General features: G+C 33.5%; 1 protein-coding gene across 2 annotated transcripts in view; it reads left to right on the top strand.

Moving 5' to 3' along the window:
- Positions 1–19,067, top strand: part of LOC136033526 (SEC14-like protein 1) — a 139,721-nt gene that overhangs the window by 58,292 nt on the left and 62,362 nt on the right. For both annotated transcript variants that reach the window (XM_065714275.1, XM_065714272.1), the window contains exons 7-9: positions 7,102–7,220; positions 10,037–10,226; positions 15,829–15,917. In XM_065714275.1, the coding sequence (XP_065570347.1) occupies positions 7,102–7,220; positions 10,037–10,226; positions 15,829–15,917 (398 nt within the window). The remainder of the gene's footprint in view (positions 1–7,101; positions 7,221–10,036; positions 10,227–15,828; positions 15,918–19,067) is intronic.

Here is a 19,067-nt window from a genome sequence, read left to right as displayed (position 1 = left end):
GTTAATTATACGAACTGTTTGGAACGTTACTCCCCAAAGGCAAAGTTATTGGAACTTTCAACTATTCTGAGTCATATAGCCGTCTAAAAATTGTAACCGGGTGTCTCACTGAGCCGAGTCTCATCTTACACACAGTTAACTATACGAACTGTTTGGAACGTTACTCCCCAAAGGCAAAGTTATTGGACCTTTCAACTATTCTGAGTCATATAGCCATCTAAAAATTGTAATCGGGTGTCTCACTGAGCCGAGTCTCATCTTACGCACAGTTAGTTATACGAACTGTTTGGAACGTTACTCCACAAGGCAAAGTTATTGGACCTTTCAACTATTCTAAAGGCAAAGTTATTGGACCTTTCCACTATTCTGAGTCATATAACCATCTAAAAATTGTAATCGGGTGTCTCACTGAGCCGAGTCTCATCTTACGCACAGTTAATTATACGAACCGTTTGGAACGTTACTCCCCAAAGGCAAAGTTATTGGACCTTTCAACTTTTCTGAGTCATATAGCCATCTAAAAATTGGAATCGGGTGTCTCACTGAGCCGAGTCTCATCTTACGCACAGTTAATTATACAAACTGTTTGGAACGTTACTCCATAAGGCAAAGTTATTGGACCTTTCAACTATTCTGAGTCATATAGCCATCTAAAAATTGTAATCGGGTATCTCACTGAGCCGAGTCTAATCTTACGCACAGTTAGTTATACGAACTGTTTGGAACCTTACTCCCCAAAGGCAAAGTTACTGGACCTTTCAACTATGCTGGGTCATATAGCTATCTAAAACTTATAATCGGATGTCTCACTGAGTTAAATCTCATCTTATGCACAGTTAGTCACCACGAACTGTTTGGAACGTTAGACTGTCTAATTGCGCAATGCCAAGAGTATGGTGAGCTTTTGTTTCAGAGACATGACATTCGCCTTCTCTCCTTTGACGTCGTAAAAGATTTCGATCACGTATGGCACGAGGACCTTCTATGCAAATGAAGAGCCTATGGAGTTGATGGTTGTCTATATGAGGTACGTGTTGATTTCCTTCATCAGACATCAGTAAGGGTCGTCGTTGATGGACGTCATTTCTAAAGAATGTCCGGTTTTAGTCGGAGGACCACAAGTAAGTATTCATGGGCCGACTCTTTTCCTGGTGTTCATAAACGATCTAGGGGATAGCCTTGTGAAAAAACCTCACCGCTTTGCTGATGACGTTGCGACAATGATTTCCATCGCTAAGTACGAAGATCTCAGAAATCCCCATTTGGAGCTTCAGGCCCACCTGAAAAAATGGAGGTGTGGGAAGATAAGTTGTTTATTAGTTTCAGTGCATCAAAAACATAAGAGCTCTTAATTTCAATCAAGAGTTGACACACTACGCCTTCTTGGAGTTCATTTCTCTACGGGTCTTACCTGATCTGACCACCTCAACAAAGTGCGATCCTCTTGCTCCCGGAAACTAGGGGTTATCCTAAAATACAAAAGCCTCCTCCCCGACGAGTCATTTGCCAGCTCTTCAAATTGCCCCATCGCTCCTCTTCGACGTGTCCAATACCCAGGAGTCTGCACAGTAATGTCTAACAATTCTGATGCCAAACCACTTCAGTTGATCCGGAATCGATTTGACTTGGCTTTAATGTCGGTGTTTTACAAATACATGCACTGCCCTCCATCTGAAGAGGTATCAAAACTTGATTCAGATAAAGTAAAGGCTCTTTGACCAACTTGCCAAATACAGATCGACAGGACTACCTTGTACAAGGCACATCCCGCCAAGAATGCTTGAAGATGAGTTTCGGTCGATAGTCCGTCGCCATATGGAATTGCCTCCCAGTAGGGACAATCCCAGAAAGTTGTTCTGTTGAGGCTTTCAAGAGAAGGTCTAATAAACACCTTAAAAATAAATAGCGTGGTTATTACAAGGACTAGCGGCGTATCATTACCTGTGACGGAGCCGCGAAGCCGGTAAAAAAAAAGTACAAAAACACCGTACGTTAATATTATCTGTGTTCTTTGATTGTGTTTTCATCCAGCTTTCTTACTTCCCTATTGATAGTACTACTGAGGATGACTTTTCGTGGTAGCATCAAAACATTTCAGTTTTCATCTTTTTCTTGTGACAATAGGTTTTGCGATAAGTATTGGCTCGAGCTCTTGTCCAGCTCTGCGAATGGAGATTAATTTATGTTATTTTAGCTTTTCACCATCGTGGTTATTTGTAACATAAGATTTTTTGTCGATTCAAGCGACCAAAGATATATTTTATGCTGAAAGTTTCAAACTCTTTCTTTCTTCAACGAAAAATTATTTTTCTTTGATCATTTGCTACAAATTTAAAGTCCTATTAATGCAACTCTATTTTTAATTATTAAGGCGAGAATAGATGGAAACTCATCAGGATTTGCCTTCGAGTGGACTTTATTGGCGTGAAATTTGTAATAGCAGCAACGGGTAAAAAGAGGGGGATGTTTGGATTCTCTGGCATATCTATAAGATATGATATAATTGGTTTTTAAAAATTTGTCAAAAAATCAACCAATGGGATCGAAGCTGGCTTTTTAACACTGATGTTAGATATAGTAATTTTTCTTATTTTCTTTGTAACTTTTAACTTGGTGTTTAGCTTTTTCGGTTGGATTAATAAAATGCGAAGCTCTTAGCCATTCAGGTGTGATTGAGAGTTTTCTTTAGGGACGTGAAGTTCAGAACTTTTGCTTCGAGGAATATATTTGTGGATGGATTCCTTTTCCTAGAGAAAAAAATCTCTTCCCTCGCGTTCATTTAAAGTGTATGTGTTAGGTTGACCTTATAATACAAAACAGTGTTATTTGGGGCTTCTCTTTTTTATGATATTCTCCGACACACAAAGAAAACATTTGAGGCGTTGTAAAGCTTATGGTCTACTGATACTAAGTATCTTTTATCCCATGGAAATGAAATGGCTGAAAATCAGCCAGTATTCCAGTTTAAGCTGCATGTAAATAATATTGTGAACACAGGTCATTACTCAATCCCAAGTTTGACAAGTATGCGCAGTTCAAGCTTCTATGATCGTCAGCTCCTGATGGCGTATACTACGTATATTAGGCCTATGCTCGAGCATTGCTGTTCCGTTTGTGGTCCCCAAACTCAGAACTCAGTTTACATGGCAGTTGAACTAGAGGATGTTCAAAAACGCGCTACTAAAATAATACTCGGATCCAGTTTCAGCAACTACGAAAGTGATCTTGAACTCTTGAATTCGCCGACCTTATTCGATCGAAGACATGAGCTAATAATGAAATTTGGGAAATCACTATTAACAAATGAGAAGGACTGATCCATACTTCCACAATCCACATCAATCAGCAGACGTACTAGGCATTACAACAAACTAGAAACAATCAAGTGCCGTACGAAAAGATTCGCAAACTCCTTTGTACCATATTTCCTAAGTGCATTGAAAAAGTAACCATTTTCTGATTGTAAAAGTAGCGTAATTTAGCGTTCATTTTTGACTGCTACGATAGCTATTTCAGTAAACGAATTCGAATACGAATTAATGTCATATGGCTTAATTCCAATAATTGTGTAGTTTTCTGTACAAAATTTGAAGCACAGCTTTCATGGTAAATTATATTCTGATAAAATATATATATATATATATATATATATATATATATATATATATATATATATATATATATATATATATATATATATATATATATATATATATATATATATATGTAGTTGTTTATGGCAATAAACTAATAAATAATTATTAGAACTTCATTATTGATTCTGTGACGTATGTTGATAATGGATCTATAGTAACATCTACTGAAGTAAACAATCTTCAATCTGCACCACTTGCCCTCCCATCAAAAACTGTGAAATTGAAACACTCATACAATCTTCGTCCGAAGAAATGTCTTCTTTCAGAAATGATTCTTCAGATTTGACAGAATATTCAGCATTTAAGGAGATCCAGAAGCTGAAAAAGAAAAATGCTTCGTATCCTGGAGAACCACCAGTAAAACTACTGGTTAAAAATGCATTTTCCATAGCCGAAACCCTCACCTCAGTGATTATCCAGTTTTTTAAGGAACGAAGATTTCCCTTGGCACGAAAGAAAGCGTACGCACTAGTTATACCACAGTCGAAGTTGTAAAACCATGTAACTAGCTGTAGCCGACATCGATTGTTCTTAAATTAGCCAAAGTGACAGAATCGCTCATCCTCCTTCTCAAATTGGCTCTTCCCTTGACCCCTTTCAGTGCGGCTGTCGGAAAAGAAACAGCACTCACTATTTGGTAAAACTGTTCCGGCTTTTAGCTGATTAGCTAGATCAAAGAAATAGTATTGTGGATTTATTATTAGCTGATTATTGAAAAGCGTTTGACTGAGTCTGTCATATTACCGCTGCAAAAAACTAAAAGGCGGTGACTGCAGAAAAGCCGCTGCTTGTTATTGGCTTTCCTTGCGGCTGTTATCAGTGTGCTTATGTATTTTTCTCATGAGATTCCTGATTCAGATTGGTCCGAAATAACATGCGGTGCACTGCAAGGCTCCAAGCTTGCAGCCTTACCGTTGTTAGTGGTTATAGATACGTGTTTTCGGGAGTTGACGATAGTTTTAAATACGCTGGTGACTCATCCAACCTGTTGAAGTGCCTTATTGACAAGATCGAAGTCTTTCTGCAGTTCATTCAGGCAAAAGTTACGGTGCTCAACCCTCTGAAGGGTTAATCTCCTCCCTCCCGAACCATGGTACCCAGTTATGCTCGATGTAGCTTTTAGCTCAGATTGCTCCTTTTGCCCACATATTGCAAAGCTACTAAAGAAAGGAAATTAGGCCTTAAGATCGTTTGGTTACTTTGCGGTACCTGGATTTTTCTACAATGCATCTGGATCTCTGACCAGCATAACTATGCTATGTGTGGTCAGGACACCAGTACGTATGTCCTGTCTGGGGCTTTCACGTGCACAACACAAAGTATATCAGTATTGCCATAGATAATGTGTAGAAACGCGCTCCAAAAATTGTAGTAGGTTCAGGCTATGTTTTTTTATGAATCTGCTCTCGAGTCGCTAAAATTTCCTCTCTCCGCGAGTGCAGGTACGAACTTTTCCTCAAGTTTGGACACTGAGTACTCGCGAGTCAGAAGTATTTTTCGTTGCTGCCACAGTATTTTACAAGGCCTCTGCCTACCCGAAGCAGGAATAAAATCGAGCTGCTGATATGCCGTACCAATCGTTTAATGTACTGTGATGTTCCTTTTTTTATAATTATATTTAATCATTCGTAATTTATTGACGTTACATTGTAAAATATAGCGTAATTTTTTTGCGTCCTAGGCTTAAATTATATAAGCTGTTTTTATTAAACGAATCTTGTTAATTTAACACCCAACTAAAAATAAACTTAATGTTGAAAGTATATACAATCTTCCATTTTTAAATAGAAACTAATTTTGCTCTCGGTGCCTTTCGTAAGCAGTAAAATTTAATTTTAAGTATTTTTCCAACTCTCCTGGTTTTAGCGAGGAAATATTGCAGCGTATCTTAATTAATCCTTTTATAGCGCTGACCTCATCTTGTGGGAAAACTACCTACTGGATTAACACCCGCTAGAAGCCACGTCTTCATCTACCTTTTTGAGGCAAACTTTGCCTTGTGACGTCGAAATGAGAGACCAATCAGGTAGCATCTGAATTCTGGACTCATCCCATTATGGCATGCATTGATTAGTCACTGGTTCTGATAGTATTCGTCCAAATTTGTATCAGAAAGGTTAATAAAGATATGGCCTAGCTGATTTTCAAAATAGTACGAGTTCAGAGAGTTGGAGTTTATTTATTCATCAATGAATTTACAACAACAACTTCATCTTAGTCTCCTTAATCTAGAAGTTTGAATTTTTTTATGTTGTTGTGGTTAGCGTAAAAAATTTTTGCTTTTGTTTCTGTTTGTTAATACATCTTACAAAGGAAAAAACAACGCACGGAACAAAAGCAAAACAATCAATTACGAATAAACAAACATAAACAAAGAGAACAATCTACTATACAACATAATTCTCAAAATATTCGATGAGTAAAGAGAATGAACAAAGGACAAGAGATTAAGAAAAATTATAAGAAACGAAGCCTTTGCCACAGCAAAGAGCAGCCAAAACGTTAAAGAGACTTGGATAAATAAGTATTCACAATACTTAAATTACGAACCAGTTGTTCACAATTTAAGTATTGTGAATTTATGTAGTGAATTAAGTAATTTAAATAATTAAGTAATGTGTAATTTAAGTATTGAAAGCAGCAATAAAACTTTTTAGCATGACAATCTTTCTTACATAAAGCTGATTTTGCAGATTTTAAAATTTGAACTCCTTGCTTTACTTGCATAAAATTTTGGTGTTTTAGTGTGTTTATACATCTTACAATGGAAAATAATCAAAAATAATTGTTGAAGTGGAAAAAAAAAGGCTTGACTATAGATATCCCGGAAAATAGTTTTTAAGACCTGAACAAGATTTTCCTAGCCATATTATATATATATATATATATATATATATATATATATATATATATATATATATATATATATATATATATATATATATATATATATATATATATATATATATATATATATATATATATATATATATATATATATATATATATATATATATAAAACATCACAGCAAACAGTATGGTTGAGTTCTTTAAATATCATTATAGTCAGGTACCTTATACCTTAAATCGCATTTACAGCGAGATAAGGTGGACGGCATCCTCCTGCAGAACACCTCGCTGATGAATTGATGAGGTGACACAATTAGCGGGTGTGCTGGGGTGTGGCGTCCCACTGGTACTTCCATTTCGCGTTACTCCACTCCAAATCGACTGCTATCAAAACTAAATTAATTAAGTTCAAATAAAATTCAAAAAAAAAAAGAAAAACTAAAAAGCCATAATCCAGTCGCCAACCTGAACAATCCCAAAAGTCAGAAGCTAGGCGGGGGTTCAGTAAATGATTCCACAAACTCAATGAATTTGCCCTTTTAGTTTAGGCATGACGGTATAGAGCTTTTATCTGGAACCTTGCTTTTTTTTCTAGAATCTCAATTCAAGCTTGAAGCAGAGTATATCCAAAGATATCTTGGTGAATTGACACCGTTACAAGAATCGAGACTTATTCAACTGCGCACCTGGGTCGCCGAATTGCAGAAAGGAAAGGTCAGGATCATAAGAAAACAAGTTAATCTCTGTTTGTATTACATAAAAAAAACTGTTTTTTTTAACTGAAAGTAAGGAGCGACATTAAAACTTAAAACGAACAGAAATTACTCCGTATATGAAATGGGTTGTCCCCTCCGCAATCCCTCACTCTTTACGCTAAAGCTTTTAATTGTTTTAAAAAGCAGAATTGTGGCAAAGAGTCAAACTTTAGCGTAAAGAGCGCTGAATGCGATGGTGTGATTTTCGTTAAGATTCTGTGACTTTTAGGGGATGTTTTCCCCTATTTTCTAAAATAAGGCAAATTTTTTCAGGCTCGTAACTTTTGATTGCAAAGACTAAATTTGATGAAACTTATATATTTAAAATCAGCATGAAAATCTGATTCTTTTGATGTATATTTTAGCATCAAAATTCTGTTTTTTAGAGTTTCGTTTACTATTGAGCCGGGTCGCTCCTTACTACAGTTCGTTACCACGAATTGTTTGATTGCATTAACACATAAGGGCTGTTTTCACTTGCGTTGTCGGGACGAACTGAAAAGCAAATAAACCAATTGAATTGCAAATAAAAAATTTTTTCCTCCCATACGAGTAAAACAAAATGTTCTATGGCTGACAAATTTTGAGATTTTTAAGTTCGACACCGCTCAAACCGAGCTGTAGGGACCCAATCTTCCAACTTGGTTCTGATCACCTTATATGAACATATAGTCTTTTCTAAAGCCAATTCAAATATAAAGTCAATACATTGTTAAGTAATTATCCTGAAAGGAAAGGGAAATAAAAGGCATTAAATAGTAGAGAGCCTGTTTCTTCCAGAGATGTCGTTGAATTTGTGTTATTACTGTGTTTGTGTGTGATAGGGTAGGGGTAGTAGAGGGATAAATGTAACAATTAGAAAAATGAAACGCATGTACGGAAAAAAATAGTTTATTATATTGTTAAATTTATAATTTAGCAATCGTCCTTAAAAAGGGTAAAGGTAGGGATATATATCATCAAGAGGCATTGATGGTCCTTAGAAGGTCGACACTTGTCTCCGATTCAATTGCCGTGTCTTTTTTGGGGACAGGTAGCAAACCCTTCGCCGACGTTAGCTTTGATTGAATTCCGGGACTTGTTTTGCCAAGCAGAGATCAATCCATTGTGATACTGCAAGTTAACCAATATGCAGTTACTTATAGTAATTAATGCAGTCATTACTTATCATTACAAAGTCATTACAAAGTTACTTATAGTCATTTAATGCAGTTACTGCATTAAATGAGAGTAGCAAGGAAAAAAAAGGATAAAAAAAAATCAATACGTATTGTTTAAAACCTTTTTATGTTGCTTACTTACATGTTATTTTAATTTTCTTTGGCAAGGGGTAAATGTTTGTGAATTCTAAAAAGGAAAAACAGAATCAGAAACAGAACTTTATCAAAACATGGATTACGGTTGAAATCAATGGAGTTAATTGTGTTCAATCCACTGTATCTTTTATTGTCAACATACTAAATAGATAATTAGTTCCCCTATTAAGAGTCAAAAGTAATCGGAGGACAACCAGCCTCCCTGATGCACCTTTTCCCCAAATATTGTCCAAAAGTGGACTGAAAATGAGAATCCAGCTTTACGGGTTAAATTTCAGCCTATTCTGTATTGGAAATTGGTGGATGAGTTATGACCCTTATTGATGAAACTAAAAAAAATCATATATCCCCCCTAGAATCCGAAAAATACATATTTCCATTCACCAAAAATATGTGACTAGGCGTCATATCTCTCTTTTTGTTACAGGTTATTTAGCCTTGTAAGCAAAATATTTATTTTGTATAATTTATTATAATTAGAAGGACATGAAAAGATGATTAGGCTATAAATTAAGACGGCGAAAACGAGCAAAAATGTATATATCCAAATACTAAAAAAAGTTTAAATATTTCCACTTCAGACTCGGAAGCTAGCTGCTTTCTTTACCAACAAAAAAGAAAAGAAGAAAAATATTCGGTAAAACAATACTGTTATTTTTTTCGCTGTTTCATTTAACTTTTTACTCGTGAATATGTGTTTTATTTCATTTTATTTACCAATGGCAAGGCAGTGTGGCTTAAAAAATAGTTTGTGGTTTATCATTGAAAAATAAATTACTAACTTTCTATCTCTATGCATGTCATTAGCAAAAGATGAAAACTTTCTAAAACAGACTAGTAATAGATTTGACAAAGCCACTGACAATTGTCAAATATGAATTACCAATAGCAAGGCAGTTTGGCTTAAAAAATACTTTGTGGTTTATCATTGGAAAATAAATGACTAACTTTCTATCTCTATGCATGTCATTAGCAAAAGATGAAAACTTTCTAAACCAGACTAGTAATAGATTTGACAAAGCCACTGACAATTGTCAAATATGAATTACCAATGGCAGGGTAGTATGGCTTAAGAAATACTTTGTGGTTTACCAATGAAAAATAAATTACTAACGTTCCATTTCTATGCATGTCATTAGCAAAAGATGAAGACTTCCTAAACCAGACTGGTCACAGATTTGACAAAGTCACTAACAATTGTCAAACATGAATTTCTGCAAAAAAAAGAAGGAAGAAAACAAACTATGAAAGTAATTCGGTGGGCTGCATGGAAGATACACGAATTTTTATAAGTCTAATGATAAAAATCTCTTATTTAAAAAGCTCGGTCTAATATGGATTATAGGTTATTCATCTACTTTGACAAAAAGAATAAGGTGAATTTTAATATAAAAACAGAGTTCAAACTAGAAGATTCATATTGTCTGATGAACTTGATATAATTTTTTTTCTGTTTTAGGTACCCAGTGACATGACATTGCTTCGTTTTCTTCGTGCGAGGGATTTTGCTGTCGACAAGGCCAGAGAAATGCTATCGCAGTCCTTGGTGTGGCGAAAGAAATATCAAGTAGATAAGATCTTATCTGAATATCAGATACCAAGGGTGATAAAAGAATATTTTCCCGGTTCCTGGCATCACACCGATAAAGGTAAGCTATCTAATTTGAAAAATAGTTGAAAGAAACTCATAATTCTTTCGGTATCTGTGATAAAGATCATTTATACCTTACATAGCATGTGGTTACACCCTTTTGACAAACAACTTTATACAAATGGGCAAATATTCAGAACAAATCAGCCAGTGTCTTGAAAAATTTTCATAATTTTTGGAACATAGCCACTTCTCATAGCTATTTTGATGCGTCAAATGGTGATCAGTAATCATATATTGATACCACTGATATACCAGTTCTGGAAAATATTACATCTGCTTTTTTTATTTCTGTATTTTGCACGTTCATAATTATTGATTGCGTTATACCAAAAAGGTGGAGAAGCCAGTAAATGTCTGTATATACTAATTTTTAATTTTGCTTTAACATTAGATGGTGTTAGTATCTCTTTTTATTTTCATAAACTCTAAGGTAAGCTTGAACTTTCTATCTTAACAGTTCCTCATATGTTTTGAGTTCGATTAAACTAAATCAAAGGAATATTGACAGGAGCAAAAAAATACATGTCAGTAGTGAAAAGTCAAAAGTCGCTATGTTGCATGCCTGTGACAAGTTTTGCAAAAAAAATTGGGAAAACTGTAAGATCACTGTATTTCAATTAAGGCCGTATTCAGGCTGAATTCACTGTATTTCAATTAAGGCCGTATTCAAGTCGCTACGTTGCATGCCTGTGACAAGTTTCGCAGGAAAATTGGGAAAACTGTAAGATCACTCACTGTATTTTAATTAAGGCCATATTCAGGGGAGGGTTTAGGTGGTCGGCCTTCCCCCCTCGGAATGTTTGTCTGACTCGTAAAATGTGCTTTTCAAAGTTTTTTTTTTATACCCCCTTCCCTCTGAACAAAAATCCAACTGTTTAATTGTTTCAAAAGCTAGCTCGTTGTATAAAAAAAATAATATCTAGGCAACTTAGGTGTGACAAAAATTAAATTTCACATGCCGGACAATTTCAAACCGACAAATGGGCTATAAAGATTTTATGCTTGATAGCAAGCTGTTGTATTTCCCTCCGATGGTTTAAACTTCAGCAATATCTGAAGAGGGTGGTCAAGCAATATTTTTTCTGCCTTGCCAACCCAGTGACTCGTCTAAGCTTTCCCATTTGAGATAGAAACAAGTTAGTTTTTTCTGTAATCTAATATGAAAACTTGTAAAAGAACTCTTAATAGCTCCACAAGAGTGACATTCATGCTTATTTTGACTTATATCGGCTAAACAAAGCCAGCCCAGTGATTCATCTAACTATCCAATAGTTTAACCCAGTGATTCGTCTAATTTATCCCATTTGAGATAGAATCAAGGTAGTTTTATCTGTAATCTAATATGAAAACTTGTAAAAGAACTCTTACTAGCTCCACAAGAGTGACATTCATGCTTATTTTGACTTATATCGGCTAAACAAAGCCAGCCCAGTGATTCATCTAACTATCCAGTAGTTTAACCCAGTGATTCGTCTAATTTATCCCATTTGAGATAGAATCAAGGTAGTTTTATCTGTAATCTAATATGAAAACTTGTAAAAGAACTCTTACTAGCTCCACAAGAGTGACATTCATGCTTATTTTGACTTATATCGGCTAAACAAAGCCAGCCCAGTGATTCATCTAACTTTCCAATAGTTTAACCCAGTGATTCGTCTAATTTATCCCATTTGAGATAGAATCAAGGTAGTTTTATCTGTAATCTAATATGAAAACTTGTAAAAGAAGTGTTAAAAGCTGTAAATTAGCGATATTCTTGCTTATTTTGTCTTATTTTGCTGAGGAAGCAATATTGGGCCGTATTTTGTTGTTGCTTTTTTGTCCTATTCCACCTATTTCAACCTATTCCACGAATGGGCTACCGGTGTATTTTTGACGGTTTTTACGATTTTAATCCGTTGTTTTCGACAGTTTTAAATAAATAAAAGAAAACAAACTCTGCACAAGTTTCATCGGTAAGAGAGTAAAAAAAAAATTAAAGCAAAATCATAATTTTTTTTAAAAGAGTCTTCCTCGCCATTTCACTGACAACGGCTGTTGCATAAATAGTCGAAATATCCGCCTAGCTTGTGTTCACTGTGCTGTTCACTGAGTTCACTAATTTCCTTATAAGCTTCAAAAAACGCATTTAAAATTTGTTTAAATTGATTTTTATTTTGTTTTTACGAGTTGGACAAATAGTTCGGGGCACTTGGCTCGAACCCCTTTACCCCCCCCCCCCCTGGATAAAACCCTCTCGATAATTTTTCTCGATAATTTCTGTTTGTCTAGGTCTTATTGTAACTTTTACTTTTATTTGTAGAAGAAAACTTTCATTTTATTTAAAAAGTAAAATAAAAATTATATAATATATATATATGTATATATATATATATATATATATATATATATATATATATAATATATATATATATATATATATATATATATATATATATATATATATATATATATATATATATATATATATATATATATATATATATATATATATATATATATATATATATTATAAAGTAACGTTTAAAAACATAGCTGAAGAACTAAAACTGCATAATTTTACATGACAGTTACTTGTACTGTTTATGCATATGAAATTATTTTGTTTTTCTGAAATCTAACATGAAAAGCTTGTTAAAGAACTGTCACTAGCTCTAGTGACGCTAACTCTAGAAGGTGAGAAATTAAATATAAAAAGAAGTTTTTTTCTGCTTAAAATAAGGACCAAATTAAAACTTAAACTAATTCATTTACAAAATAAAATAATTCAGTTTTTATAAAAACAACTAAAGTAAAATCGGCTTTTTAATTTCAGTAAAGCTTTAGTAAAGCTAAAATTGAGTGTGTTTCCCGAATTTTTCCTTATTTGGATTGAAAATTTTTCCTTATTTGCATGATAATATATTTATGTAAATTGCATATAGTTTTGCCTAGGAAAAAAGGATGCTTTTCGCTATCCTCGTATCAGAGCCTACAGTGTGTGAACGTGCGTGCCGAAAAAAAACAACAAAAAAAACAACAAAAAAACAAATGAATGTGCATTGCCAGTTTAATGTGCATATACTAATGCTAATATTAATTTAAAAAAGTGAAAATATTTAAATGTATTTAGTTTTCAATAAAGTGCAAATTATATTCTGGTCTTCGGAAGGCATGAAGGATGTCAGCCCTACTCATGTTAATTTCCGCTCATTTTTAGCTTAATTCGGTTATTTGTTGTAATTTTTGTTTCTTTTGGGTTTCATTTATTTATTGATGGTGATTTATGATAGATTTACGCTTGGAAAATGATTTGACTTTACTTCTGCTCATTTTGGGCTTAATGCAGCTTTTTAATTTTCTTTGGAAAACTTATTTTGCGGAAAAAGCTGTTAAAATTAATCCTTAAATAGAGTGAGAGAGATAGTATCACCGGGAAGAAATGGAATCCTGGTAATAATACGGAAATGGGGATGACGTTGAGAAATACAGATAGAAACGACATTTTTCATTGAGATTGAGGCTACCTAGTGGCCACAACGGTAAACCTGAAGAACAGGGGCAAATTTGAAATAAACCTGAAATTTTTCAAAAAGCAATTATAAATACTAGCTTGTGTCATTCCTAAAAGATATCTTGAAAATTACAGGCTAATTTCATTAATGAATGCACTAAGTAAGCATTTCTAAAGATTTTGTAGAGTAGGTTTAATAAAAGATTTGAATGGGGGTAAAGATTGGTAAAGGCTCAGGAAGGATTTAGAGTGAACTACAGCACAACGGACCAGTCATTTATTATGCGTATTTGAATTGGAAAATATGCTTGTGAGAAATAACAACTTTTATTAGCTTTTCTAGGCCTTAGAGGGACCTTAGAGAGAGATATTATATATTATAATTTTTATGTATGATATTGGAAGGATATTGGGTTGGTTATTTCAATGCCATTTGAGAAAGAAGGACTTGTTTGAAGAAGGCTGTTTAAGTCAAGGAGTTGTCCATATTTTCCTCTTGCATATGAGATAATCAGGATTTAGAGTAGATTATTTGCAATTGCAAGGAGTTGAAGGACTTTTGGGATGAATTTTATAAAATTAAGGCCAGAAGGAATTAATGTTGAAAATTCAGAAGGTAGATATTTACTGTTTTTGTAGTTAAAGTTGTTGTGATGTTGTGGGTATTGAGGTGTTTTGAAGCAAGAATAGGTAAAGGGATTAATCAAAATTGCAAAAAAGAGAAGATTTTATTGGGGCTTTCAAAAATTAAGGAAATATTGTAAAAATCATCATTTTTTCATTTCAATCACACTTAGGTTGCAACAAAGTAAGTAGGTTATTGTTTTCTCTGCCTTACTTGTGCAATGGACTTAACGCAGTCATCCTAAAGCATACCACGGCATATTCGTTCCAACCAGGGTTCAACATATTCCCAAAAATATGTTTTGAACAATCACAGTTTTAAATTTCTAGTTTAGGAAAATGATATTAACCAAAGACCCTATATTAATAAATACCAACTCTTTAAAGTTAACTGAGAACGTTCAAATGATGGATATTTTACGTGGACAGTATCTTTTCCATAATTGCCATTTGATTTTCCATAGGCTATGTTGGTAATATGGAGAAGTACGTCTAGGGGACAAAATACTTTAAAGAGGTGTTTAGGGAGAATGAGGGATCGCAAAGATAAAGGGAGATAAGTGTCCAAAGAGTATTCTATACATTGGGTGATCCTAGTTTTTGTGTTATTGTTTTTTTTTATGTTTTTGTCTTGTTTTGTCCCTTTCTGAAACCACGAACCAAATGGCTCTTGCGTTCAACTGTATTATATTATATCTAAATGTAATAAAGTGTATTGGATCAGGTATTAGAGAATGGAGTTTGTTTTAGGAGAAACGACATATTTTGCGAGCGTTTAAAAGGAAAAAATGAACGTTTTCTTAGGATATAGTATTATGAAAATATATAGTGTCGTTTTTTTTTCACATATTTTTATCATATCGTATTTTATTATTTCATATTAAAAAAGTAACAAAGCGTTTTGGATCAGATAATCGTGAATAAAATTTGTTTTAAGTAGAAACCACGTATTTTACGACCGTCTGAACGGAAAAATGAACTATTTTTCGTTTTAAGTAAACGTTTTCCTGAGACACAGTATTTTAAAGGTTCAAGGGGTCAGCTTTTTCCCCGTAGTTCAAGTGACTTGTCTATATTTGCTGCCTGTGTGCTCTAAAGTCATTCGTGTTAAAAATATTAAATTAGTGAAATATATTAATATTTTGTTAAATACATACAAGTAGAACTTATATTTAAGCTTGGGTAACGGACAAAGAAAAAGTTATCAAAGTTTTTTGGAACTGCCCATGTCCAAGGAAAACGGTTTATATTTTCTATGAAGTAGAACAAATCATATTCTAGTCATGGAGTCAAAATGAAAAAAAAGGTTTTTAAAATAAATTTGCGGTTTTTTAAGAAAATTATTTTTAGGGGTAAATTAACATCGGTGTGAGTAAAATAGGAATATTTGGTTCAGCCCTTGTTGACTTTTTTTTTCAAGTGTTTCAAACTTGTCACTTTTAGAAAACACCCTAATACAGCTTGATTTATTTACCTATAGATGGCCGCCCACTTTACTTGCTTTGTTTAGGACAAATGGATGTGAAAGGACTTGTCAAATCGGTGGGGGAAGAGGGTCTTCTAAAGCTGGTAATATATTTTGCCTTTATATTTTCTAATATATTTTTTTAATATATTTTTTTCTCTTACCGTTATTATTGTCGTTTGCTTTTCTTCTCTTGAACTAGCTGTAGCAATCTGTGTATCCTGTTATCTACCATACAACAGAATACCTATTCGAATGGGACAATTAAATGTATACTAGACATTTTGTTTGTGTTCTCTTCTTCTTTTTTACTAGGATGAATCTGAATTGAACCCCCCATGATTGGAGGACCCGAATAAACCCCCAATATTTCTTATTTTTAAAAGGGAATTAGAACTTCCAATTTCCAGTTAAAAGAGCCTCCTCTAAAGTTTATACAACCACCTTTCTATAAAAACTATATAGGCCTCCGGGGTATAACGTAAACCCTTGCTTCCAGGTTCTGAGGGGTTGTTTCAACTCTGAAGGCCTTGTTATATGATCTATAGACTATTTTGAATGAGGCTGCTATCTCAAAATTTCGATCAGATGGATTTGGGGAAAAGGACACTTGTATAAAATTATCAAACGTATAAATAAAGAATAAACAAAAATACATGCATTTATTTCTACCTGACAAGCAACATATTAAAAGCAGCAATTTGTTGCCCTGTTCTGAATTAATTTAATTTATCTGAATTAATTTCTGTTGGTTTTGAGTGACAGGTATTTACTTAATTATAGCCTATATTCTAGGGGCTAGAGATTTACATCATTTCCTGAGAAGTAGCCTACCTCTGGGAATTTTTTTTTAATTTTTTTTGATTTTATATTTTTTTTTATATTTTTTTTTAGTAGAAGCAGGTAAAGGGATCCATCAAAATAGAATAAAAAATGGATTGCATAGTGGCTTTCGGAAATTAAGGTAAAACTATAATAATCATATTTAGTTTTTTATTTATACAACGAGTTTTTATTTAAACAAAACTAATATTGTAGATTACTAATTTCTTTGCCTTACTTGTCCAATGGACTTACTACAGCCACTCAATACTTACCTCGGCATGCTCATTCCATACGTTGCTCAGATTATTCTCAAAAACATATTTTAGACAGTCACAATTTTAAATTTCTAATTGATGAAATTAATATTAACTAAAGACCGGAGATTAATAAAAACCAACTCTTTGAATCTCACTGAGAATTCAGAAATGGTTCGGACTCCATTCAAATGGAATTTTTTCCAGAATGGCCATTTGATTTTCCATAGCCTATGGAAATACCCAAATGCTCAAATGGCCTATGATAGGCAATTTTGGTATTTGACCCTTCTTTTTTTCCACACAAAATGGAAAAGACGCGTGAAGATCGCTTAAAATACTAGAGTTCAGTTTAATAGATTCAATAATATTCTGAGAGCTTTGGATTTTATTATTGAACTATACCCAAAATGAAACATCCATGTCTGGCGAAATACCTACAGATTATTAAATAGTTCGATGATATATCCTGAAATAGCTTATATTGTATACAAAATCAAAATTATGGTAATAATCTATGCTCTACTTTTTGCCTAGTCTGTCAATAAAAAATAAACAACTTATTCATTTTTAATCAGGTGCTGTTTTAAGTTTGAATCCTTATAGGAATTTATTTCTGTTTGTCTTACGTTTTAGTTCCAGAGGAAAGAGCTTTGCTCAGTGAAGTTAATTTTAAACGTACAAGCATTTCAAGCCCCCCCCCTCCAGAGAAAAACATACTTTCCAAACCCCGATTCAAACAAAAAAACCTCTTGAGCAATTTTTGCAGAGTTTAAAAGCTGCCTCCTCCCCTCCGTTTTGCATACTTGGCAAGTATAGAGGCTGGAAGATCTTATTCTAATTCTAGGTTGCTTGTAATAAATGGCATTTGCCATGCGTCGCGATGAAAAAAGAACCAAACTCAATATGAAAATTTCGACCTCTGTAGAATGATAAAATATATAGTATTAAATATGAAAATAAAGTGGCCCAAGATATGTATTATATTATTGAATAACTATTATTTGGGTACTAACCACTTACTCTTTTCTTTGCCTGGCTTCTCTGATTAGAAAGCTAGATACTGTTTTGGCGGCTATTTAATGAAGCAATTGCAAAGTTGTGCAAAAAGAGTGCAAAATAAAAAAGAAAACAAAATAAAAAAAAACAAAATAAAAAAAAGAGTGCAAAACTCAACTCGCAACTTTTAAAAATGGCAATGGCGTGATTAATATTCACTTGCCATTTGCTTGCTGTAAAACGTTTCCATTTTTTTTTTTGGTCCGCCTAAAATATTTCTGAAGATTAAAAAAAAAAATGTAATAATAGTGTACGGTGGCGGGACAAATTTTCCTAATGTCTTAACCTATCTAGATCGTTTTCCCAGTCTAAAAAGTGGTAGTATCCCCATTTTCAGGAAAAAGCGTCATGCCTTTTCAGAGAATGTTTTGCCGTTTTCGTCACGTCTAAGTGCCTTCTATATTTTCGTTCATATTTTTTTTAGTCTGTATTTTTAGTTTAAAATGTAGTATATTTTATTATTGTACCATATGGCTGCGTTTTCCAGATATTTAAACTATTAATGACCATACAAAACTTAAAATTATCATGCCTTCACAAAAAAGATGGAAAAAGTTTCCTCCATCTAAATGGTCTAAAAGGTTAGGGGGTTTGAACCTTCTGAAATGTTTGTCTGACTCATAAAAGCGTAACATAAATGAACATAAACAAATTTTTGATGCCTTTTTAAAGTTTTTCATGCAAAAACTTTAATTTGTTACAAAAGGTTTGTTCCTTATACTCAATATGTAATTTTGTTACCTTTGTTCAAAGAGAATACAGGAACTCGCCATCTACCAGGCATTTGCAAAAACAACTGAGCACAACTTACTCTGCTAGGTTTGAATGGAACTTCAGCGTTTTTTTTTCTTTTTTTATGCTTCCCTTAGTTTCCATCATACGACAGGAAGCAAAAGGTTAAGATTTCTAATTTATTTTCTTAGGTTTATCTCTCAAAAGGTTAAGCTTGAGAAACTATACAAGGAAATTTATTCGTTATTAGTTTCAGTTTATATTTGTTATCAGTCTCAGTACCAATAAAAAACAATAGTGGCTAAAATACTCAAGAAAATATAGAAATATTGGTGAAAACATAGAAATGAAGAAACGTTGTGTATCAATAAAAAAAACGAAAGA

The sequence above is a fragment of the Artemia franciscana genome, chromosome 1 (assembly GCF_032884065.1).
Source record: "Artemia franciscana chromosome 1, ASM3288406v1, whole genome shotgun sequence".
Lineage (NCBI taxonomy): Eukaryota > Metazoa > Arthropoda > Branchiopoda > Anostraca > Artemiidae > Artemia > Artemia franciscana.
The sequence above is the reverse complement of the archived record's forward strand: the minus strand, read 5'-3'. Positions and strand labels throughout refer to the sequence as shown.